This window comes from Manis pentadactyla, chromosome 2 (assembly GCF_030020395.1).
Source record: "Manis pentadactyla isolate mManPen7 chromosome 2, mManPen7.hap1, whole genome shotgun sequence".
Lineage (NCBI taxonomy): Eukaryota > Metazoa > Chordata > Mammalia > Pholidota > Manidae > Manis > Manis pentadactyla.
In genome coordinates, this window is record NC_080020.1 from 111,471,044 (window position 1) to 111,496,620 (window position 25,577).

The 25,577-nt window shown below is 37.2% G+C and overlaps 1 protein-coding gene across 2 annotated transcripts in view; it reads right to left on the minus strand.

Annotated features, from left to right (window-relative positions):
* Positions 1-6,492: 6,492 nt before the first annotated feature.
* WDR70 (WD repeat domain 70) overlaps positions 6,493-25,577 on the minus strand; it is a 404,364-nt gene continuing 385,279 nt past the window's right edge. For both annotated transcript variants that reach the window (XM_036886101.2, XM_036886094.2), the window contains exon 18: positions 6,493-7,544. In XM_036886101.2, coding sequence (XP_036741996.2) covers positions 7,457-7,544 — 88 coding nt within the window. In that variant the 3' untranslated portion in view covers positions 6,493-7,456. The remainder of the gene's footprint in view (positions 7,545-25,577) is intronic.

The following is a 25,577-nucleotide window of genomic DNA, read 5'->3' on the forward strand; positions in this document are numbered from 1 at the left end:
CAGATCTGTAACATGTTCTTCAGGACTTTCTTGTTTCAGAACAAATACACATATAGCATTTCGATATAGCATTTCCAAATAATATCCTGAAATAGAATTTCTTGAAAGCCTGTCTGCTCTTTCTAGGGGGCCTTTGAATAGAGAAGCAGTAAAAAGAACACTTGTCTAGCATTTTTGTTGTTTGTATTTTCACACTTTGATCCTCAAAACATCCCTAAGAGTCACTGAGGTTCCAAAAAACTTAAGTAAGTTTCCCAAGCTGAGATTTGAACCCAGGTCTCCCAAAGGAAAAATACTCTCTTAATTTCAAAACAAAATAAGGAGAAGAAAAAAGTCTCTATTCTTAGGAGGCAAGATAGCTACTGGCCACTTGTCACAGTTGACTTGATATAAACAAAAGGCAATAGAATCAAAGGGAAGACTACAGAGCACCCACTGAAGTGAGCATGACTTTTCAATGCCACAGAGAAATAAGGGTGAACAAGAAAAAAGCAGTATCAAAATAGCCTATGCAAAAGACAACTTTTCCATTTTTTCTAGGTTTCAGATGCTGTCATCACCAGGACCATGAGCGTCATTGTGTTGAACATGGCTGACAGTAAGGCCAACAAAAGGTAGATCAGGGTCTCAGATGACTCCATGAAAGCTGAATCAACCAGGACCAGAGCCTACCTGACAACCTTAGCCAAAGTGTGGACAACTTCCACTTAGGCGACAACCTCTCAAACGCCCAGAATCAAGTACTCCCCATGGGTAGAGTACCCTATCTGCCATCACAATGATTCTTGATTATGGGGTTGATACAGATTTGGGCTTCTTTTCTAAGAGATGCCTTTCATCTATACCCACTGAAATACTAATAATAAGTAACCACAAGAGCCAACAACTGTATTAGCATTTCATAGTTTACAAGCCCTTTCACACACATATAAACACACACCATTTGAACCATAAAACAATCCTCTGAATGTAGGCTGAATGGTTAATATTGTCCCCATTCTACTTATGAAGAAACTGAGACTCACAGTTTATATGACATTCCTAAGCTCACAAAGTTACTAAATAGCAAAGGAGAAACATAAACTGAAACTTCTGACTTCATATTTCATGCTACTTCCAAAATACCAGCCATACCACTAAGACTCCTTGATTAACATAGTAAATATTCTTCCATCATATGTTTATCTTTTGCCACGGCTGGTCAACATTAGAGATGTGAGGAGCGGTACCAGGCATCTGGTCACATCAGTTCTGTCAGGCAGATATGAAGAGAGTCCAGTTGTCAGCCACACTTCAAAGTAACTTGTAAACAGCAAGACCATCATATTTGGCATAGATGTCTCAGAATAAAAAAGGCTATGAGAAAGACTGACTCATATGGCTTACAACCTCATGAATACTTTGGATCAGGAGGCTACAATGCTGGCTATTTGCCCTGAGGATGAGGGACAAGACCAAGTGTGGAAGCAATAGCAACTCAAGAAAACACTTCCAGCCAAACTGACTAAGGGGAAAATGGGGCAGGTGCAGCAACTCTGCTGATTCAAAGGAACTGGAGAAAAGAATATTACAATTATTTCCTTTAGCTATACTCTCTGGGCTGTCCCAATGGTTCCTGTTGGTCTCCCTATCCTATAGAATAAAATCTGTGCCCTCATCCCCTTCCCGTCAAGAAAAGCCAAGTGACTTCACTCCTTAAGACAGATTCATAATGAATCCACCCTCAGAAGACTAAACAGGAAGTCTCTGTGGAAACCAGAGACTAGATACTCAAATTGAATCTAGCTCCATTAGAAATCATATTAGTTATTGTTGTAGTCGATTGCTGTGCAACAAATTACTCCAAAAACTAGTAGCTGACAACAACAACTATAATAATTCAAGTCCATACTGACGGTTGGGGCCAGGGAGCTGGTTAGTCAGGTAGGGGGGCCACGGAGAGTGACAGGATTCCAAACTTTGATGTTGAGTCCTGAAAGTCTTGTGAATATTTTTTTCCTTTTCCTGAACACTTAATGAATTGTGATAGAAGCCTTGAAAAGCCCCCATCTGGATCCAGGTTGGACCCATCATCTGTTGGTAAGTATACTTGTTCCCTAGGGCTGCCTTAATCCACAGAATAGGTAGCTTAAAACAACAGAAGTTTAGTCTCTCACAGTTCTGTAGGCTAGAAGTCTGAAAATAAGATGTCAGCAGGGCCATGTTCCCTTTAGGGGCTCCAGGCAAGAACCCTTCCATGCCTCTTCCTAGCTTCTGGTGGTTGCCCAACAATCCTTGGAGTTACTTGACTTGTGGCTGTATCACTCCAGGATCTACCTCCATCTTCACATGGTCTGTCTCCCTCTATCTGTATGTCTCTCCCCGCCCTCTATAATTCTTTTTTGGCAACCAATTCTAAGAAAGGAATACTATGTACATAAAGAAACTTTAGGCATAGAGCTAAGGCAAAATAGCACTGCTTATAATAGCAAGTTCAAAAACAATTCCAATATATATTTCTAATAATAGGAGAATGGTTAAGAATAGTAGATTTATATAATGTACTAAGTAGCCTCTAAAATTATATATATGAGGTTTATAATAATGTAGAAAACTCATTTATTTAAAAAGTGAAAAATATACATTTTCCTAAATACTGTAATTGCTTTAGTAAGAGACAATCTCAAATTGTACATAAAATTTTAAAATTGGGAATTAATTCATCAAAATATTAGCACTGTTTGTTTTAGAATGGCTGAATGATTTTTTATCTCTTAGATTATACCATTTACATATTTCTGCATAACAAACAACCCCAAACTTATTGCTTAAAATGATGAAAATCACTTATTGTTCTCATTAATCTGCAATTTGGACAAGGCTCAGAAGGGACTGGTTCATCTCTGCTTTGTGCAACAGCTAATGGGATTCCACTGGGCCTGAAGGACCTGTTTTCCACAATGGCTCAATAACATGGCAGTCAGCTGGGAGCTCATTTGGAATTGACCAGGGGCCTCAGTTCCTCTCCAGGTGGACTTCCCCATGGGGCTGCTTGAACTTCCTCACAGCATGGCAACTGGATGTCAAGCACAAGTGTTCCAAGAAAAGAAAAGTAGAGACTGCCAGTCTTTCATTGGCTGGATTTGGCAACTAGCACAGCATCACTTCTGCCATATTCTACTGGTCAAGCCATCACACAGTCTAATGCTTAGATTTCAGGGCAGGAGAATTTTCTGGATGGGAGGAGTGTCAAAAAATTTGTGGCCACCTTTATTCTACCATTATAAGTTGACATTTTCCAAATTTTCTTTAATGAGTACTATTACAAGTACAGGCATGTGAAGTACCTTTGAAATGCTTTTATTTGAAATGATGAAGATCCCTAAACTAAACTCTCTGATAGTTCAGAAAACTACTAGGAATAGCAAATTTCTCTACTCTTTGCCCTTAAGTCCCTTTTGTACCTGTATATGTCTACACACAGACACACACACGATATCCCATCTTTAGGTACTTCTCCCCTGGCCTGGTCTTCTCTCAGTTTGGTTGAGTAAATTGGTGAGGGTTTGAGGGCTACTGACCCAGGCTGTAGGTATACATCTAACCTGGGTGCCCTCCTCTCCTCCTACCACATCTGACTTGTTGGTTATTAAACAATGAAGGGCTCACAGTTGTCTGAAATATTCATATTGATTCTTAAAAGCTTTTCTCAAATTGGCTAAAGTCTCATAATATTTGCTCTTAAATTACAAAGAAGTGCTGACTTTTGGATACTGCCTCATGTAATTGTGGAGTTAATCTCTTTAGTTTTTAATGGGACAGAAGGCTAATGATCTTTCAAAGAATAAATACTAAGGTCTGACTACAAAGCAGTAAGATCAGCTTCCTAAGACTGAGTGGGAGTCAGTGTGTTAGAGGTTTTGGTTTAGTTTGTACTATTTGGTATTGTGTGTGTGTGAATGTATGTGAGTTATGTCTTGATTTTCAAATCTGAGTGGCCCAATTTTATAGAATCTGCTTGGGAGAAGACCTCCTAGCAGCACCCACTATCCCCAAATTTTAACTAATGCTATGGATCCTCTCTACAGAAAAGTGTGCATGAACACAAGCAAAGTATGCTTTGTACTTTGAGGGTTCACAGACATCCTGCCTACATTAAGAAACCCCGTGCTAGACATGTCTCAGATCTTTGGTGACAAGATAGGAGGTGAGCACCTGAGGATGTCATGGTGGCTTAGGGCTTGCTGGCCTATGCCAGGAAAAGCATAGGCAACTGTTTACAATCCTGCTTCTTCCTTGAGCCAGCACCACAGTTACCTGTGAATAAATCCCAATAGAGAAAGGCAAAGCAGTCTGGTTACAGACCAAGCTTCTGCATTAATGATCCTCCTTCCCGTCTATAAGGCAGAAGCACTTCTCACACCTAATTCTCTTCCCATCCCTTCCCAACCCTTCCCTGTTTCTCTCTTTCCTGCTGCCAAATATTCAGTGAGCACCTTTTTAACACTTTCCCCAGGCTAGGGTCTAGGAATACAAATGTGAATAAAACACAACTACTCTCATTCCTTAAACAAATTCACTGAATATTCACAGAACCACATGTGCTTTTAGTCTTTACAATCTACATCCAGTGGGGAAAACACACACACTCAGGCCCACAAGCCATGCACACATATACATTTACAATGCTGTAAAAAGGATGGCTATAGTGGAGATATATAATCAATTATGAGGGTACAGGAGGGAACAACTAATTGTCTGCCAAGGTGGGTCACAGAAGGCTGCTCAGGGAAGGTGAAATTGATCTCCATACCCAAAAACAAATAGGCAGATAGGGAAGGAAGGGACAATATGTACAAAGGCATTCAGATGCCAAAGAACATGGTACTTCCTGGGTTTAAAGTAGCTGGACTTCAGAAGCATGTACAGTATCAGTAGGAGTTAAATCAAGAAAGACAGGGAGAGACCAAATCTTAAATGTACTAAGTACCACACCAATGGTTAGAACTACTGACATAAGCGGGAATGCAATGATAGGTTTTGGTTTTAGAAAGCTAACTCTGATAGCGGAAAAAAAGATGGGATTAGATGACCAAATGAAAAACAAGGAGATTTGTGGGGAGTGAGGCTCCTCAGAGGTCCTGGTGAGGAATAAAAGAGGGTCTAAATTCTAGCAGGAGCAGTAGTGAAAGAGATGAAGGTCAAATCTGAGGAATTCATAAGATAGCATGGATAGCCAGTGATTAAATAAGGTGGGAGGGTTGAGGGAGAAATCATTATTCTGACTTCTGGGTTCTTTCTTTGAGCAAACAGAAGTGTAGTTGACCATGATACAGAGTATAAGGTTGTATGGGGATGAGATGTGGCTGGTGGGGCATGAGAGTGAGGGCCTGTGAGATAACCAACTGGAGATGTCCATCCTGGTGATGGGACTATAGTGGTTCGAAGATCCTTGCCCACCAAAATCAAGATGGAAATCCTTATGTGCATTTTGCCAATCCTGCATGGAAAAAACAATTTTTTAAATAAAACTCTCTTGAGTGAGATAGACAATCTCAAGCAAGAAAAGGGACATTTGTATGGTGGACAACAATGAGAAAATTATCTTTGTGCTAAACTTGCCTTTCTTTCCCCTTACATCATAGCAGACTCTGCCAAGACCTCTAGAATCAAGTTTTTATTCCTCTCTCCAACCCTCTGCAGCAATTTTTGGCTGTGCAACACGAATACTTCCATATGGTGCAATATTCAAGTTAAGATGGGAAAAAATATGAAATGAAATGCTTTCAGTAAATTTTATCCAAGAAGCAATAAATTTACAAATCCTAAGCAGCTGGAACAAAATATTGGTCTGTAATTGATTTTGGATGAAGTACATTTCAGCAGGAATAGGAAACTTGTTAATTACTGATGTTAGCGATCTTAGGTGTCTTCTTACAGCCCTCCCAAACTATAACATCAGATTATTTGACATCTTGAATCTCTTTGGTCTTGTCTATAAAATAGGTTTAGCAATTTACCTACTTATTGGTGAGGATTAAATGAGCTAATGCAGGTAAAGAACGTAGAGTAGTACTCATCAAATGTGTGCACACAGCAAATGTTAGCTTTTCCTCTTTTACCTATGACCTATAAACTAAGTGACAAGAAAGGGAATGGGATGAGGATGGCAATGAGAGGGAAGAAGGACAGAGAACAGTTTCCAAGAATGAAAGTTTCTAGGATTTATTTATGGAAGAACGCCCACTGCTACCTCAAAACTGTAGAAGCAAAAACACTGCATGAGTGCAATGGTTGTTAAAAAAAGAGTTCTCTGAGAAGGGGCAGGTATGCGAAGCCTACAGAATCAGGAGTATTTTGATAAATATTTTGGATCATCACTAATTTTGATAATTATTTAATTTTCTAGGACAAATGAGGGCAGGAAAGCAGAAGGCAAGAGTACTAAAACACCTGAATTGTCCAGTGAGGACTATCTGATACTCAAAAACTACCCCAGGTCTACATGAAATCAGTCCACAGCATTTTATTCTATTGACTCATTATTACTTTGAACAAACTGCCAACTTTTGTTTTAGTTTTTCAGTCACAAAAGCACAAGGATCTTTTAGAATGATTTTTAATGTCATGTACTTATATAGCTCTTACATTTACAAAGATCATTTCTATATTTTTAATGTAATATTAATGTATTAATGTAATACTGATAAAAATTTGGCAAAGTATAAAATCAGGCAAAGTTCTATTTTAAAACAGCAAATATTTAGTGTATATTTACCACATGCTGGGTGCTATATGAAATAATCTATAAGGAGTGTCTCATGCAACCCTTCTGACAAACCCACAAGGGTGGTGCTATTATCATAGGAAACCAGAAGAGAGAAGTTTAATAACTCTCCCAAGATGACCCAGACAGTCAAGAGCAAATCGAGGATTTGAACCCATATTGGTCTGATTCAAAGCCTATTTCCTAACTCCTAACCACTGTATTCTGCTGTTGAAAGATAATTAGACACACATTCTTTCCTAGTATGGCAATGCTTTTAGTTTGAGTTCAGCCTAATTATTTACAGTCATGTAAACAACTATTGTGAAATTACACAGAAATATTAAACTTTTTGATGTCCATTTCCATATTATACTCCTAGAATTGCTCAAGACAGATGAACACTCAATGTACATTCTCCCCCAAGGTTAAGAGAATCCGTACAGGACCAATAATTTCTGAATAAAATTTCCAAGAACCTGAAGTATTTGGTAATAGGAGAATCAGTTTCTTATTTACTTATAATACAGTTTAATAGTTATAGGTAAGAAAATGTAAGCATAACAAGTGAATTGAGTAACTACCAATCTTTCGAATGGCTCAATAACACGAAGGACAAAATCTGTCCATAAAAATGTATTTTTTATTTCATTAAAAAAAAACTGTCCAATATCCTACTCCCTCATGCAATCAGCTCTCATATGAGATTCTTCAAATTTTACGTTTTTTCCATTCTGGCTCATTTTTTGCTTCCTCATCATCAGATTCAACTTGGGCAAACATGGTTTTGGGCTGGGTCCTAAAAGAAAGTAAAAGAGAAGAGAAAAAATTTAGTTGGCAAGTGTTTATTAGACTTTGTTACTTTCATCAAGTGTAAGCACATTTGGGGAATCAATTACATCTCAATTATTAAATATCAATCATTAAGCTTTGCCAAATGTCAATGGCAAAGAAGAGGATCATAGAAATTTAATGACATTCAAGAAAAAAGCCAAAGATTCTTTTAAAGGTTTTCCTTCTGCAGTGGAGTAGGTGTGCTGTCCTTTTCCTTAAGTAAAATAAAAATGTATCAAATGCAGGGAAGGCTCATATATACATAACCACCTTCCACCTCAAACTTATGCTAACTGGGACTTCTGGGAGGCCAAATTATAGTCACCAATCAAGATTCTACACAATCTTTATTTATAGCTCTCCTGGCTCTGCCTAGACTTAAATAGTCCAAATACATGTGATTATGCTAGACACAAGAGAATAGTTTTCTTATCTAATGAATTCAAAATAATAAATAACATAGGTAGTATGAGAACTGCCAGCAAAAATAAAAAACAAAACAATAAACATTCTCCCCATGCCAACCCCCAGATCAGTGCGTGGAAATGCCGAGCATGTTAGGGCACGTCACTGAGCAGCGCTGCTCTAACACTGGCAACAAGCACATCAAGCAGACTTTGTATCAGGACTTCCTGTGCTTTGTAAACACACCTGGTTCAGTGCCACTACTTTCTATACTTTTTATATTCACACAAAAAGTAATTTCCAAACATGGCAAGCAGTTGTAATTTATGCCCTTTCTGGTCCTGCTGCTGTAGCCTTTTAAAAAATGGCTCCATCACATTGGAGGAAATGTTAAAACACTGCATCTGAAGATGATATCTTTTACATTATATCTTCATTTAGAGTTCAATTCAGTATAGCAAGGTAATCCCAGAATGGTAAAAGTAATGACAACAACAATAATTCCTTTTATTTGGCAAGTGAAAACGGGGTTAAAATCAGATATTACTTCTTGCTGCTTGTTATCCTGGGGAAAAAGTATAAACCATCCATATTTATGCTAGTGCTATTCTGATGTAAACCATGTACTAGAATTCTGCATGCATGTTATTCACAGTTCCTGTCTCTCCAGTTACCCACATACCTAGAGCCCAAGCTGTCGCCATACGCAATCCAGTTGGTTAAACTTCTTGTCATCACTTCAAGACACAGTTATGACATCTACAAACAAGTCAGAGCTCTAAGACTTCTAAAGGCAGCTGCAGATTTTCATAGGTCCTGAGTTGATGAGTTACTAGAAAGCAGGACCCCTGGCTTTCTAACATGCTACAGTAAGGCAATTGGTGTGCATGAAACATTTCTTCTGGAAAAGATGCTGAAGGTATGGACAAACCCACATAGGAACAAATTTGTCTGGTTTAACAACTCCTTTGAATTAGACATTTAATTTCTAAGGGGGGTGGGGGAAGAACACGATCTTCTAAAGATATGTGGCAATACTTCATAAGACACCAGCTCATCAATGTTAGGCATAATGAGACTAAGTACTAAGAAATTATAAGTATTAAGAAATTGTAAAGATGCTTTTCTGATAATAGAAAAAAATGAATGACAGATTACAGAAAGAAAAAATAGCCTTTTTAAACTCTAAGCTATTTAAGTAGTCACTTTCTTATATTTCACCTACTTCCAAAAGTATTAGCAGGTTGGTGGCTAACAATGAAGGGCATGGAATCAATGTACCTACCTGACATGAGGCAGAAAGATAGTAGTGTTTACAAAGAGGCATGGGGAATAGAAACATTCTATAATCTTGATTGAAGTAGTGATTCCACAGGTGTATGTATACATTTGTTAAATCTTGAAATGGGTGTATTTTATTGTAGGTAAGGTATAATATTGACTTATAGAGAAAATCAAAATAAAACAAATGAGTAGGAAGTCAAGAACCAAGGAATAAAAGAGTATGTAACTGAGTAATCCTCAGTCAAGCAGCCAAAAGAAAAAGCAAGTAAGTCAAAAGAAAAAGAAAAATATCAGTTTTTCAAAGGAGATTCATTTTCTACCCTAGCATTGAACTCAACAATTCACTGAGTAAATTTTTACATCAGGGTCTCTAGACTGTCACTTTCAATTCCCAGGCCACAAGAATTTTCTTTGTCCTTTCCAGGTATTTCAGCTTAGGGGATATCAATTTGTTTGGAAGGTGGTATGATCCTCTTTGTGAAACACCATGAAATTTATTTTAAATTTCACTTTTGAATAACAATGTTGGCAGCAAAATAATCACATTATGTGTAACATACTTAATTAGCCTTCAAGTAGCCATTCTCCCTTTCCCCAAATTGCCAAAATCAAGGCATTAACCAATGTCCATATTTTCCCAGGAATTCTTATTTACCACTTGTTCTTTCATTTTGTTAGCCAGGTAGGGAATAACTGAGTATAAAAACTAGGCTACTTTCAACAAATGGTGTTGCCAAAATTACATATCCATATGTAGTGAATGAAATCGGACCTTTACCTTACACCATAAACAAAAATTAACTCAAAATGGATCAAAGACTTGAACCTAAGAGCAAAACAATAAAACTCTTAGGAGAAAGCTATATGCTATTAGACATGGCAATGGTTTACTTGATATGAAAAGCAAAAAAGCACAGGCAACCAAAGAAAAAGAGGTAAATCAGACTATATCAAAATAAAAAACTTTTTATATCAATGGACACATCAACATGGAAACTGCAACCTACAGAATGGTAGAAAATATTTTCAAATCATGTATTTGCTAAGGCATTAATATCTAGAACATATAAAGAGCTCCAATAACTCAAGAACAACAAAAAAACCCTGAACAACACAATTAAAAACTGGGCAAAAGACTTGAATAGACATTTCTCCAAAGAAGATAGGCAAATGACCAAAAAGACATGAAAAGATGCTCAACATCACTAATCATTAGTGAAATGCAGATCAAAATCATAATGAGATAATACCTCACACCCATTAGGATGGCTATTATCAAACAAATAACAACAAAAATAGAAAATAACAAGTGTTGGCCAGGATGTGTAAAAACTAAACCCTTGTGCAGTGCTGAAAATGGAAAATGGCGCAACTGCTATGGAAAATAGTCTGGTGGCTCCTCAAGAAATTAAAAATAGAATTACCAGGTGATCTACCAATTCCACTTTTGGGTGGGTATATGCCCAAAAGAACTGAAAGCAGGGTCTTGAATATATATTTGTACACTCATGTTCAGCACATTATTCAGGATAGCTAAAAGGTGGAAGCAACCTTAGTGTCCATGGATAGATGAATGCATAAACACACCGTGGTATATACATACAATGGAGTATTATTTAGCCTTAAAAAGGCAGGAAATTCTGACACATGCTACATGGATAAATCTTGAAAACAGTACACTAAGTCAAACAGGTCAGTCACAAGAAGACAAATACTGTATAATTCCACTTATGTGAGGTATCTAGAGTAGTCAAATTCGTAAGAAAGTAAAATCTTAGTTTCCAGGGGCTGGGTAGAGGGGGAAATGAAAGTTGTGAACATAAAGTTTTAGTTTTGCAAGATGAAGAGAATTATGGAGTTGGTTGCATAACACGGTGAATGTACTTAACACTACTGAAATATGCACTTAAAAATGGTTAAAATGGTAACTTACATGTTATGTGTATTTTACCAAAATTAGAAAAAAAACTACTTTAATTAAAATTTAAAAGAACTAAGCCCTTTGTCTTGGAAATAAGAAAGAACAAACCTACTTCCTGGATAAAAAGGAGGCACCCTGGAGAGGGCCTCAGCCTCCAAGCTGGGCCTGTGCCTACAGCAGGGCTTCTTAAACCATCTGCAGTGCAACATCGGTCTTTGTTTTCCAATTTCCAATCCCCCTGCCAACAAATATTTTATTTCTAGAAAAATAAAGACAAAATCCAAATCCAAATATTTATGAGATTCAATAAATGTATCAAATTGCTATAAAATTTTTTAAGTGCCTACTCTTAATTCCTACACTTACCTAGTCAGCACTGGTTGGTGGAGCAGCACCTGCTGGGAGCTATCCCTCCTCTACCTTAGCAAAAAAAAGCTGTAAAGCAGGGCTCTGAAACTAGCGTGTGGTGTAGGAATTTATCTTCTTAACATTAACTTTAACACATGATGTGCTTCCTCCAATTTTAAGAAGCCATTTCTCCTATGTGGAGAAGTTGGTCCTGTCAAGGAATGAGCTTGAGGCTGCCCTCTAACAGGCCTGCTCTTTAAGGAACAACCTTTAATTCTGGGGAGTGAGGAATGGGGAGATGCTCACAGAAGGAAGTTCCAATCCATCCTGCCCCTAACACTCTCATTCCAATCCATCCTGCCCCCAACACCAGCATTCTTACAGCATAGCTCAGAACCTTCCACAGAGTTGTATGGTGTCTGCTGAATAAAGACTAGGTTCTTCAAAAAAGATTATTTGACTTCAGCACATGGAACATCTCTGTCTAGTCTACAGAATGCCAGTTTAATACAAAGAAAGTAAGAGAATTTAAATGTTGTAGCTATTCTTTCTTTTCAGCAACTATTATCTCTGAATTTATTTCCAGCAGTTATTCTTCTGAGAATTTCTGGAAATCCACAAATGAGGAAGACCAACAACAAAATACATCATCAGTTCAGGATTATTTAGGGCATTTAAAACAGATTTCTTCAGTCACCACTTTTTAAGACAATGAGGAACAGAGATCATTGGGTGACCTCTAGCAAGAGTTAGGAATAGAATAAGGAGATTTTTTCCCTGGGGGAATTGCCTAAATTTGCCCTTGGCATAGAAAACTACTATAAAAATAAATTAACAACATCAAGCAGGAGTAAAATGACACATGCAAACAGACAATAAGTTAATGGTTTTGAAAACCCTTAAAAGCTGGTCCAGAAATTCTTGCTTTTAAAACCAATAAGAAACCAACAAATAAACAACAACAAAAACCCCTAAGTCTCTATTAACATTGTCACTGGCCACAAAAATTAATTCCTTTCTAGGTAGCTTGAAGAAATGGAATGTGTACACTGATCTTAACACAGACTCTTTTGGGTGCTTCCATAAGGAAGAGTAGAACCAAACCATAAGGGTACTAAAGACATGGCATTAACTCAAGAAATACACATATAAATAAATACATAATATAAATATATTCCACCACTTTGAGAAGGGATTTCCATTACACACTCATTTCCTGTCTTCTGTCATTTCCTCCAGAATTCTGTACTTCCTTTCTCAAGAGATAGGAAGTTGTCAACTCAAACTTTCAGCCTCAGGGTAGTTTTGTCTCAGTTGCCCAAAATGAAAGCCTATAAAGGGACTGACTTGAAGAAAAAGGAGGTACAGGGAACATTCCATTAAGCCAAAGGTGTAATTACTGTGGGTGCTCAACAGGGTAATGTGAATAAGGTAAGCCTCAATAAGAACCAGTAAAGTACCTGTGTTACTGAAATCACTTTTATCCAGACTATTTATTTTACTGGTTTATGGCCCACCCTTACCCATTTTTCTATGTGCTCACTGAAAACTTAAACTTATAGGAGGATGATGTGAAGCTTGTGTTTTCCAATTTGATTAACCCACTTGGCAAACAGAATGTTTCACTTCACTATATATACCGACTTGTTTCCTTATGTTACCAAGAAAAAGGAGAACAGATTAGATATCAAGTTATTATGGTTTATATTATGAATAAGTAAACTAATCGAAGGAGGGCTGAAGGGTTTTTTGTTTTATTTCATTTAACTTCAGTAAACTCTGCATTTGCTAATAGTTAACATTTCATGAAGCAAATACAAAAGCTTAAGCAAATGTCTCAAACCTGTAAATTCTAACTAACTGATGCTTTGTGCTGATTAATTTTCCCTTTAGAACATTTTTAAAGCTGAATTCTCAAAGTTATTTGTACAAAGTGAGTCTTTTCCAGCAACAGTATGCTACAGAAAAATGACAGAAGCCCAACAGAAACCAAGCCCCTCTTCAGTGTTCTCATTCTGAGGAATTTTATGTAAAACAGTCAGTAAAGAATAAAGACTCCTCTTGTAATTTCTGGAAGGTCAATTTTGGGGTGCACTGTTTGTGCAAGAAATTCAAAGTGTTAGCAGGACTGTCCTAACTAAGCTCTATCCTAGGCTTTGTGCACTCCTCTAGTACTCAGGCTAGAGTGAAATCTCAAAATGTTTTCAGTTGCAATGGAAAGCCCACAGATCCAATCTTTTAAATTGTGGATATTCCTCTAATACAATTCATTCAAAAAGCATAAAGCAAGCTCCAGGGTAAATGAATGAGTATAAGGGGAAGTCACTTGTAATATTTAGTCATCAGTATGTGAATATAAACCACAAGCTTTATTGGCTCAGGGCCCATTGTTTACTATGAAGGAAAACCTCAAAGCCAAAGTCAATTATAGCCATGACTTGACAATCAGACACACTTGTTAGCCCTGCTAAAATGAATACAGTCTAGATGAACTCTGACCTAGCATCACAATTGCAGAATTATTAAGATTAAATAAAGGGCTTGACCAAAAATTCCACTTGAAATGGTCCCTTCTTCTGGTGAAGAGCTAATCAAAGATCTTTTTTTTTTTAAATATCGGGGAAGGATAAGTACATAAGAGGTAACACAATGTTTCTAGATAAATAATGTTCTATTTTGTTCAGGAAATGAACACATAATATTTTGGAAAGGAGATAAACATATCTCAGCCTCATTAATAGGACATATAACTCAGAATGCTGTGTGAGAGTTCAAAGGCTAGGTAAGGGTGGAGAAAGGGACATATATGAAACCTGTGGAAACTGAAAACAAAAAAAAGAGAGGAAAAGAAAAACAAAAAGAACTCTCTAAAATCACCATTTGCTACTCTACCCACAACTGGGTAAACAAGTTAGAATAATAAAATGTTGAACAAGCACACAGGCCTGAGGCAGCCCAGGTATCACCAATGCCCTAAGCTCACATTTACATAATAGATGACTGTGGGCCACAGTTTCTATTCAAAATCCTGTATGAAATTGGCATTAGGGCTGCCCTCCTCCCTTACTTCATAGACAGGGAAATAGCCTCAGTGACAGTAAGTGAATCACAGAGCAGGAGCTAAACCCCATTACTTCTGATTCTCAGTACAGTGTTCTTGTGCTTTGTCATGCTGGCTTATACAATAATCTTTTCAGCTTCACTATTACTCAACTTTTCTAATGACTACTATCAGTTACTTTGTGATGAGAAGCAGTATACCACAGTAGCCAAAAGCCAAAGCTTGATTCTGAAGCCAGACTGTTTGCATTCCATTTCCAATTCTGCCATGTTTTACCTCTGTGGCTTTGGTCAAGTCATAAGCCTCAATTTTCTCATCTGTAAAATAGGAACAATACCACTTACCTCATAGGGCTGTTGTAAAGATTAAATGAATAGTATACATAAAGTTTTTAAACAAGTTTGGCATGACAGAAATATAATAAAAGTGTCATTATTATATCCCTTGTTCTATCAGGTATTCCTCACTTCATATATTAAGTACGTTTTCAAAAAAGTTGTGTGTAGAGAACACTTGGTAAAATAATTTATCAACTGTAACAGCAGCATGCTGTTTAAAAAGATAGGGGAAATAGTTATGTAAATAATTTGTCTTCAATATGAATCTCTGTAATTGAAATAATACAATATTTGAATTTTCTTAAGGATCAGTCTTCTGCGGTTTATTTTAAATGATTATATTTGTATTATTACCAAACTTCAGTGCACAAAATAATCACATGGGGAACTTCTTCAGATGCAGATTCCCAGCCCCAATCTCACAGAATCTAACTACGCTGGTCTGAGGTAGAATCTAGAAATCCGCATTTTTAACCTTTCCATTCCCACCCCTGACTTCCTATGATGCAGGTAGCCCACAAAACCACTTTAAGAAGTACTAGTCTCTACACAGGAATATGATGGACCATGATGATTAGTCACCTAAATATAACTTAGGAAGAAAGTTGTATTTTCCTCTGTGGGTTTATGACTCTTACTGAAGCAAATAACATACAAACTTTTAGATACTCAGAGTGGTCTCTTTAAATACTGCCTAATTCAACATGACTTTAAATGGATCCTTTATAGAATGGCATTTTAAAATACACAGACACACATCCATGTATCCTGTATCACACAATGCATGCACACTGAAAATTAAATTGACTGAACCAGCAATAATTGGCAGCTTATCTGGCAAGAAAAGTGACTGTGGCTGATAGAGCTGACAAGCTGACAGGCTGCTGGCCAGGGTCCAGGCTCCCACACACATCTATCCCTGTCTGATGTGTAAGCTACAGCCTGCCCACTCCCCAGCCAGCTCCTTTCTCCATCCCTTCAGCCACATCTTTTAACAAGAAACCGTAATCCAATCTGCCCATGTGTGGCTGAACAAGAGTCCTCTGTGATGCTGCTGTGTTTTAGAACTTTCATGGCTGTTACATTGCTACTGCCAGGAATGAAACTTAAAAAATCAATTAATGTAAAGTGTTCAAAGACTCTTTGTTACCATCACTGGAGAAAAAAGGTAAGTAAATGTCATGTGCAAAGAGGTAATTTGTGTCTAATAGTGCTTTTCTGCAGTAGAGCAAGATACAGTAAATCTTCATTGCATCACTTAAAGAGGTCAGTTGCAGTGAAGAAAAACAACCAGACACACATTCTCAATTACAGTGACCTTTATGAAAAGATCCTTTTAAATATTAGCTTCCCTTCAAACACTTTGCCACTTGGCAGTAAAGAGTATACTCTAGCAGGTGAACACAGAAGAAATAGTGCTGCAGTTCTGTCTAACAAATTACATACCACAGACAGTGCCATGGACTTAGTATGCAATAAACGAAAGGTGAAAAAATTGTGTGGAAAGAAAGACATGGGAGCAAAATGCAACATCAGAATGGTACATTAAGAGACAGCACAGTCCCCTGAAAAGCTCATTAAATTAGGGATCAAAGTGCTGAAGTCTAGTTGTAGCTGCACTCATTAAATTGCAAGTTTCAGTCTACTCACATGTAAGGTATGACAATACCTGTTCTACACATGTTGCAGAGCTAATATTAAACTAGTGAATCATTTGATTATAAATATAGTTAAGTAATCTACAATGCAGGGAAGTATCATTAGGTAACAGTCACCAGTGAACAAAAAGAACTTCTGCTTCAATTAATTCTATCTAAAGACAGCTGAAAATCTGATAAATGATTTTCTAAGAAAATAGTAATTACTGAGCAGACTCAGAAGAGTCAAAATCCAAATAGACTATTTACCAGGAGGGAATAGAAAAGAGAAAGAGAAATTAAGGGATGACAACATACCCTCCTTTCCACAAAAGTATCAGCCTTCGACAGTTTCATAGCTGAATTCTATCAAAGGAGGTAGATTTAATGGCATTCAAAATAGTTTAAGAATATATATATATAGAAAAGAAAAGCATGCAAAATTTTTATGAAGCCAGCCTGACCCCTGACAAAGAATAAACCATAACTATGGGAGGGTCATATCACAGATGCTTATCAATATTAGGAAATTCAGTAATACAATTCATCATATTAACTGACCAAAGTAGAAAAATCACATGATCACTTCCACTGAGATATGATAACGTAATTCAATAAAAACTTTAGCATCTATTTCAGATGATCACACTCTAGTCTTCTATGGTGTTTTCTTTGCAGGGGATGCTCCTCCATTGTGTATACGCATGGGTCCCTTCCTCATTTCATTCAGGTCACTCACTAGCAGAGGTTCTATCCTGATCACTGTATTTAAACAATAGCACCTTTCTCTTCCTCTGGTTACTCTGGGTTCCCTTGTCCCCATTTTAGCTTTCTTCTTTGCTCTTGCTACCATCTAACACTTGTGATACTTTTCATTGTCTCTATCTACTAATAAATAAACTCCATAAAAACTGCTGTATCCTCCACAACCTAGAACAGTACCTGACACATAGTAGGTGTTCAATAAATCTTTGTTGAATGACTAAAATAGAAATATGGATTTTTCCTTAATATCCTGTGTGCTTTCAAACATTTACCATGCTTTATGGCTGAAATACCATTAAACTGAACAATATAAAGCTGCTGATAGTTGACTTTTACACCTATAAAAAAGCCAATTACATGTTTTAACTTAATAGAGTCACTCCTGTTAAAGCTTAAAGTAAGAAAAGGTGTAAACTATCACTGATAATACTTAATATTTTTCTGTCAGTATTACAATAGGTATAAAATAGGTAAGATAAGATAAACAATAGGTATACAAATTGGAAAGGAAGAGGTAAATTTATCATTATTGCATATAATAAAATTTTATGCCTGTAAATAATCAAATTAAGTAAATATTATTTCAAACAATAGCAAAACACAGTAAATAGCTGGATATGAAATACCTATATATAGATTAGTAAAACATATATGTGTAGCCACATAGCATTCCCATACACAAAGGTGTTTACAAATTCAGTAGAAGAACGATCTTATTTACAACAGCACAAAACGATAAAATAACTAAAAATAAAAGGTGAAAAATTTATATGAAGAAAACTTAAAAACATTAGTGAGGGATAAAGAGATGTGACTAAATAGACATAACCTGTTTATGGTATAAAAGAATCAATATGATAAAACTATTTATACTAATACATACATGTAACTCAATTCCAATAAAAATAGCACCAAAACTTTTTTTTTTGGTGGGTGGAAGCTTACTAGATAACATAGAGTAAAATGGAAACTTGCAAGGATAGAAAAGTTTTGATAAGAAGAATAATGAAAGCAGGAAGCCTTACAATAATGAAAGCCGTTTGGTACTGACACTTTAATAGACAAGTTAGCCTGAAATTGGCTAAAATTTATGTTAAGTGCAGTGTGTATGATAAAGATGTGATTTCAATTCAATGAGGAAAATTAGATTATCCAGTTACAAAGTGTTATATCAGCTGGCTTATAAACTGGAAGAAATTAAACTGGAGCTCAACTGTGGTAGGCTGAAAACTGGTCCCCCCAGAATATCTACCTCAAATTCCTAGAACTTTTGAATACTACCTTATTTGGAATAAAAGGTCTTTACACATGTGATTAAGTATGTAAAATGAGAAGATAATTCTGGACTATCTTAGATGGGCCCCAAATGGCATTATAGGTGTCCTTGTAAGAGGTAAGGGGAGAAAAGCAACACAAAGAAGGAAAGACTGAACAGAAACTGAAGTAATGTGGCTACAAGCCAAGTAAAAGGAAATCTTGGAAGCGAGGTGAGGCATGGAACAAATTTTTCTCTAGAGCATCTGTATGGAGAGCAGATCTGGCTGACATCTTGCTTTCAGACTTTTGGCTTCCAGAACTAAGAGAGAACTAATTTCCGTTTTTTTTTAGATAATTATTTTTTTATTGAAGGGTAGTTGATACACAGTATTACATTACATTAGTTTCAGGTGTACAACATAGTGATTCAACATTTATATACATGACAATTCTAGGTAGCAGCTATCACCATACCAAGCTGTTACAATATCTTGACTATATTCATTACATCCCGGTTACTTATTATGTTACCATTGGAAGTGTATACTTTTTTTTTTTTTGTGAGGGCATCTCTCATATTTATTGATCAAATGGTTGTTAACAACAATAAAATTCTGTATAGGGGAGTCAATGCTCAATGCACAATCATTAATCCACCCCACGCCTAATTTTCGTCAGTCTCCAATCTTCTGAGGCATAACAAACAAGTTCTTACATAGAGAACAAATTCTTACATAGTGAATAAGTTCTTACATGGTGAACAGTACAAGGGCAGCCATCACAGAAACCTTCGGTTTTGCTCATGCATTAAGAACTATAAACAGTCAGTTCAAATATGAATACTCATTTGATTTTTATACTTGATATATATGTGGATATCACATTTCTCTCTTTATTATTATTTTTAATAAAATGCTGAAGTGGTAGGTAGATACAAGATAAAGGTAGAAAACATAGTTTGGTGTTGTAAGAGAGCAAATGTAGATGATCAGGTGTGTGCCTGTAGACTATGTGTTAATCCAAGCTAGACAATGGCAGTAAAACATCCACGTATGCAGAAGATTTCTCTCAGAACTGGGGGGGTGAGGTTCTAAGCCTCACCTCTGTTGATCCCCAATTTCTCACCTGATGATCCCCTAAGACTTTGCCTGTCTTAGGTTTTTCCTCCCTTGAGGAATCTTACCCATCTCTGGCTAACCAGTCATCTTCCGGGGCCATACAGGGAAATGTAAAGTTGGTAAGTGAGAGAGAAGCCTTATTGTTTGAAATGGTTAGCTTTTTATTTCTTTGCATATTTATGCCCTGTAGCTTCTATGCCCAGCATTTGTCTTGAGGTATCTTTACCACTTGGAAGAATTATGATACTCGGTAAATTTGATATGAGGCACGAATTCTATTTAAGGGTTGTAATTAGGAAGGAAGAAGAAAAGCTATAGAAGTAGCAGGCAGAAGAAAACATGGGAAGATTGATTATTTCTCTGACATATCTTCTTGTAGAGTAACTTCAGCATTTATAGGTTTTAAGTTACTACTTAAATTGCGCACACACATTAACATAATAGGAGTATAGTTACATAACCAAAGCATACCTGTAATTACCAGCCATCTCCAGTGAAACCAAGAAAACCAGTTAGGCACCTTAGGCATTTGTGAAAACTTATCTATGATATGGTGGATATTGTCCAACTGAACTTGAACAGTCTGAGAGAAATCAGACAAATTAAAACAACCCATTCCTGGGAAATGTTCACATCCCTTATGTTCTTTTAACAGTAAACAGTCTGTAGTTGTAAGATTTTGGAGCGCTACAATTTGCACTTCTCCTAATTCTTGGTTGAGTTCCAACAGTATAGATCCAGTCAAATTTGTTGTTTTACTGTATGCACAGGCCAGCTTAGATATCTCCTTCTTCATTCCCATGGCAAGTCCAGGAGCTGGTGGGATGAGTGCATCTACAGCTGTAGCAGTGCGTGGATCTTTGTTGGGGTTTTTTGATGATCATCTTCTGGCATGAGTCTTCCAGAGAGCGCTGATGTTGGAAGTTCTTTTTCATATCGTATCTTAGTTCATTTTAGGAGTAGCCCAATTAGGCTTTGATCCTCTGTATAAACACAAACAGACCCTTTGCCTACACTTTTATATGCCCTTTATACTCTTCTGTAGAACTCATTGGAGGTTACCACACAGGAACTGACTTTTTTTTTTTTCTGTATCACTAATCTACACTTACATGACGAATATTATGTTTACTAGGCTCTCCCCTATACCAGGTCCCCCCTATAAACCCCTTTACAGTCACTGTCCATCAGCATAGCAAAATCTTGTAGAATCACTACTTGCCTACTCTGTGTTGTACAGCCCTCCCTTTTCTCCTACCCCCCCATGCATGCTAATCTTAATACCCCCCACACCTCTCTCCCACCCATCCCTCCCCACCCACCAATCCTCCCCAGTCTCTTTCCCTTTGGTACCTGTTAGTCCATTCTTGAGTTCTGTGATTCTGCTGCGGTTTTGTTCCTTCAGTTTTTCCTTTGTTCTTATATTCCACAGTTAAGTGAAATCATCTGGTATTTCTCTTTCTCCGCTTGGCTTGTTTCACTGAGCATAATACCCTCCAGCTCCATCCATGTTGCTGCAAATGGTTGGATTTGCCCTTTTCTTATGGCTGAGTAGTATTCCATTGTGTATATGTACCACATCTTCTTTATCCATTCATCTATCAATGGACACTTAGGTTGCTTCCAATTCTTGGCTATTGTAAATAGTGCTGCGATAAACATAGGGGTGCACTGATCTTTCTCATACTTGATTGCTGCATTCTTAGGGTAAATTCCTAGGAGTGCAATTCCTGGGTCAAATGGTAGGTCTGTTTTGAGCATTTTGATGTACCTCCATACTGCTTTCCACAATGGTTGAACTAACTTACTTTCCCACCAGCAGTGGAGGAGGGTTCCCCTTTCTCCACAGCCTCGCCAACATTCGTAGTTTCTGTCTTTTGGATGGCAGCCATCCTTACTGGTGTGAGGTGATACCTCATTGTAGTTTTAATTTGCATTTCGCTGATAATTAGCGATGTGGAGCATCTTTTCATGTGTCTGTTGGCCATCTGTATTTCTTTTTTGGAGAACTGTCTGTTCAGTTCCTCTGCCCATTTTTTAATTGGGTTATTTGTTTTTTCTTTGTTGAGGCGTGTGAGCTCTTTATATATTCTGGACGTCAAGCCTTTATCGGATCTGTCATTTTCAAATATATTCTCCCATACTGTAGGGTTACTTTTTGTTCTATTGATGGTGTCTTTTGCTGTACAGAAGCTTTTCAGCTTAATATAGTTCCACTTGTTCATTTTTGCTGTTGTTTTCCTTGCGCGGGGAGATATGTTCAAGAAGAGGTCACTCATGTTTATGTCTAAGAGGTTTTTGCCTATGTTTTCTTCCAAGAGTTTAATGGTTTCATGACTTACATTCAGGTCTTTGATCCATTTCAAATTTACTTTTGTGTATGGGGTTAGACAATGGTCCAGTTTCATTCTCCTACATGTAGCTGTCCAGTTTTGCCAGCACCATCTGTTGAAGAGACTGTCATTTCGCCATTGTATGTCCATGGCTCCTTTATCAAATATTAATTGACCATATATGTCTGGGTTAATGTCTGGATTCTCTAGTCTGTTCCATTGGTCTGTGGCTCTATTCTTGTGCCAGTACCAAATTGTCTTGATTACTATGGCTTTATAGTAGAGCTTAAAGTTGGGGAGTGAGATCCCCCCTACTTTATTCTTCTTTCTCGGGATTGCTTTGGCTATTCAGGATCTTTGGTGTTTCCATATGAATTTTTGAATTATTTGTTCCAGTTCATTGAAGAATGTTGCTGGTAGTTTCATAGGGATTGCATCAAATCTGTATATTGCTTTGGGAAGGATGGCCATTTTGACGATATTAATTCTTCCTAGCCACGAGCATGGGATGAGTTTCCATCTGTTAGTGTCCCCTTTAATTTCTATTAAGAGTGACTTGTAGTTTTCACAGTATAAGTCTTTCACTTCCTTGGTTAGGTTTATTCCTAGGTATTTTATTTTTTTTGATGCAATTGTGAATGGAGTTGTTTTCCTGATTTCTCTTTCTGTTGGTTCATTGTTAGTGTATAGGAAAGCCACAGATTTCTGTGTGTTGATTTTGTATCCTGCAACTTTGCTGTATTCCGATATCAGTTCTAGTAGTTTTGGGGTGGAGTCTTTAGGGTTTTTTATGTACAATATCATGTCATCTGCAAATAGTGACAGTTTAACTTCTTCTTTACCAATCTGGATTCCTTGTATTTCTTTGTTTTGTCTGATTGCCGTGGCTAGGACCTCCAGTACTATGTTAAGTAACAGTGGAGAGAGTGGGCATCCCTGTCTAGTTCCCGATCTCAGAGGAAATGCTTTCAGCTTCTCGCTGTTCAATATAATGTTGGCTGTGGGTTTATCATAGATGGCCTTTATTATGTTGAGGTACTTGCCCTCTATTCCTATTCTGCTGAGAGTTTTTATCATGAATGGATGTTGAACTTTGTCAAATGCTTTTTCAGCATCTATGGAGATGATCATGTGGTTTTGTCTTTCTTTTTGATGATGTGGTGGATGATGTTGATGGACTTTCGAATGTTGTACCATCCTTGCATCCCTGGGATGAATCCCACTTGGTCATGGTGTATGATCCTTTTGATATATTTTTGAATTTGGTTTGCTAATATTTTGTTGAGTATTGTTGCATCTACGTTCATCAGGGATATTGGTCTGTAGTTTTCTTTTTTGGTGGGATCTTTGCCTGGTTTTGGTATTAGGGTGATGTTAGCTTCATAGAATGAGTTTGGGAGTATCCCCTCCTCCTCTATTTTTTGGAAAACTCTAAGGAGAATGGGTATTATGTCTTCCCTGTATGTCTGATAAAATTCCGAGGTAAATCCATCTGGCCCGGGGGTTTTGTTCTTTCGTAGTTTTTTGATTACCGCTTCAATTTCATTGCTGGTAATTGGTCTGTTTAGATTTTCTGTTTCTTTCTGGGTCAGTCATGGAAGGTTGTATTTTTCTAGGAAGTTGTCCATTTCTCCTAGGTTTCCCAGCTTGTTAGCATATAGGTTTTCATAGTATTCTCTAATAATTCTTTGTATTTCTGCGGGGTTCGTTGTGATTTTTCCTTTCTCATTTCTGATACTGTTGATTTGTGTTAAGTCTCTTTTCTTCTTAATAAGTCTGGCTGGAGGCTTATCTATTTTGTTTATTTTCTCGAAGAAACAGCTCTTGGTTTCATTGATTTTTGCTATTGTTTTATTCTTCTCAATTTTATTTATTTCTTCTCTGATCTTTATTATGTCCCTCCTTCTGCTGACCTTAGGCCTCATGTGTTCTTCTTTTTCCAATTTCGATAATTGTGACATTAGACCATTCATTTGGGATTGCTCTTCCTTTTTTAAATATGCTTGGATTGCTATATACTTTCCTCTTAAGACTGCTTTTGCTGTGTCCCACAGAAGTTGGGGCTTAGTGTTGTTGTTGTCATTTGTTTCCATATATTGCTGGATCTCCATTTTGATTTGGTCATTGATCCATTGATTATTTAGGAGCATGTTGTTAAGCCTCCATGTGTTTGTGAGCCTCTTTGCTTTCTTTGTACAGTTTATTTCTAGTTTTATGCCTTTGTGGTCTGAAAAGCTGGTTGGTAGGATTTCAATCTTTTGGAATTTTCTGAGGCTTTTTTTGTGGCCTAGTATGTGGTCTATTCTGGAGAATGTTCCATGTGCACTTGAGAAGAATGTATATCCTGTTGCTTTTGGATGTAGAGTTCTATAGATGTCTATTAGGTCCATCTGCTCTACTGTGTTGTTCAGTGCTTCCTTGTCCTTACTTATTTTCTCCCCAGTGGATCTATCCTTTGGGGTGAGTGGTGTGTTGAAGTCTCCTGGAATGAATGCATTGCAGTCTATTTCCCCCTTTAGTTCTGTTAGTATTTGTTTCACATATGCTGGTGCTCCTGTGTTGGGTGCATATATATTTAGAATGGTTATATCCTCTTGTTTGACTGAGCCCTTTATCATTATGTAGTGTCCTTCTTTATCTCTTGTTACTTTCTTTGTTTTGAAGTCTATTTTGTCTGATATTAGTACTGCAACCCCTGCGTTCTTCTCGCTTTTGTTTGCTTGAAATATGTTTTTCCATCCCTTGACTTTTAGACTGTACATGTCTTTGGGTTTGAGGTGAGTTTCTTGTAAGCAGCATATAGATGGATCTTGCTTTTTTATCCATTCTATTACTCTATGTCTTTTGATTGGTGCATTCAACCCATTAACATTTAGGGTGACTATTGAAAGATATGTACTTATTGCCATTGCAGGCTTTAAATTCGTGGTTACCAAAGGTTCAAGGTTAGCCTCTTTAGTATCTTACTGCCTAACTTAGCTCGCTTATTGAGCTGTTATATACACTGTCTGGAGATTCTTTTCTTCTCTCCCTTCTTATTCCTCCTCCTCGATTCTTCATATGTTGGGTGTTTTGTGCTGTGCTCTTTCCAGGAGTGCTCCCATCTAGAGCAGTCCCTGTAAGATGTTCTGTAGAGGTGGTTTGTGGAAAGCAAATTCCCTCAGCTTTTGTTTGTCTGGGAATTGTTTAATCCCACCGTCATATTTGAATGACAGTCGTGCTGGATACAGTATCCTTGGTTCAAGGCCCTTCTGTTTCATTGTATTAAATATATCATGCCATTCTCTTCTGGCCTGTAGGGTTTCTGTCGAGAAGTCTGATGTTAGCCTGATGGGTTTTCCTTTATAGGTGACCTTTTTCTCTCTAGCTGCCTTTAAAACTCTTTCTTTGTCCTTGATCTTTGCCATTTAATTATTATGTGTCTTGGTGTTGTCCTCCTTGGATCCTTTTTGTTGGGGGTTCTGTGTATTTCCGTGGTCTGTTCGATTATTTTCTCCCCCAGTTTGGGGAAGTTTTCAGCAATTATTTCTT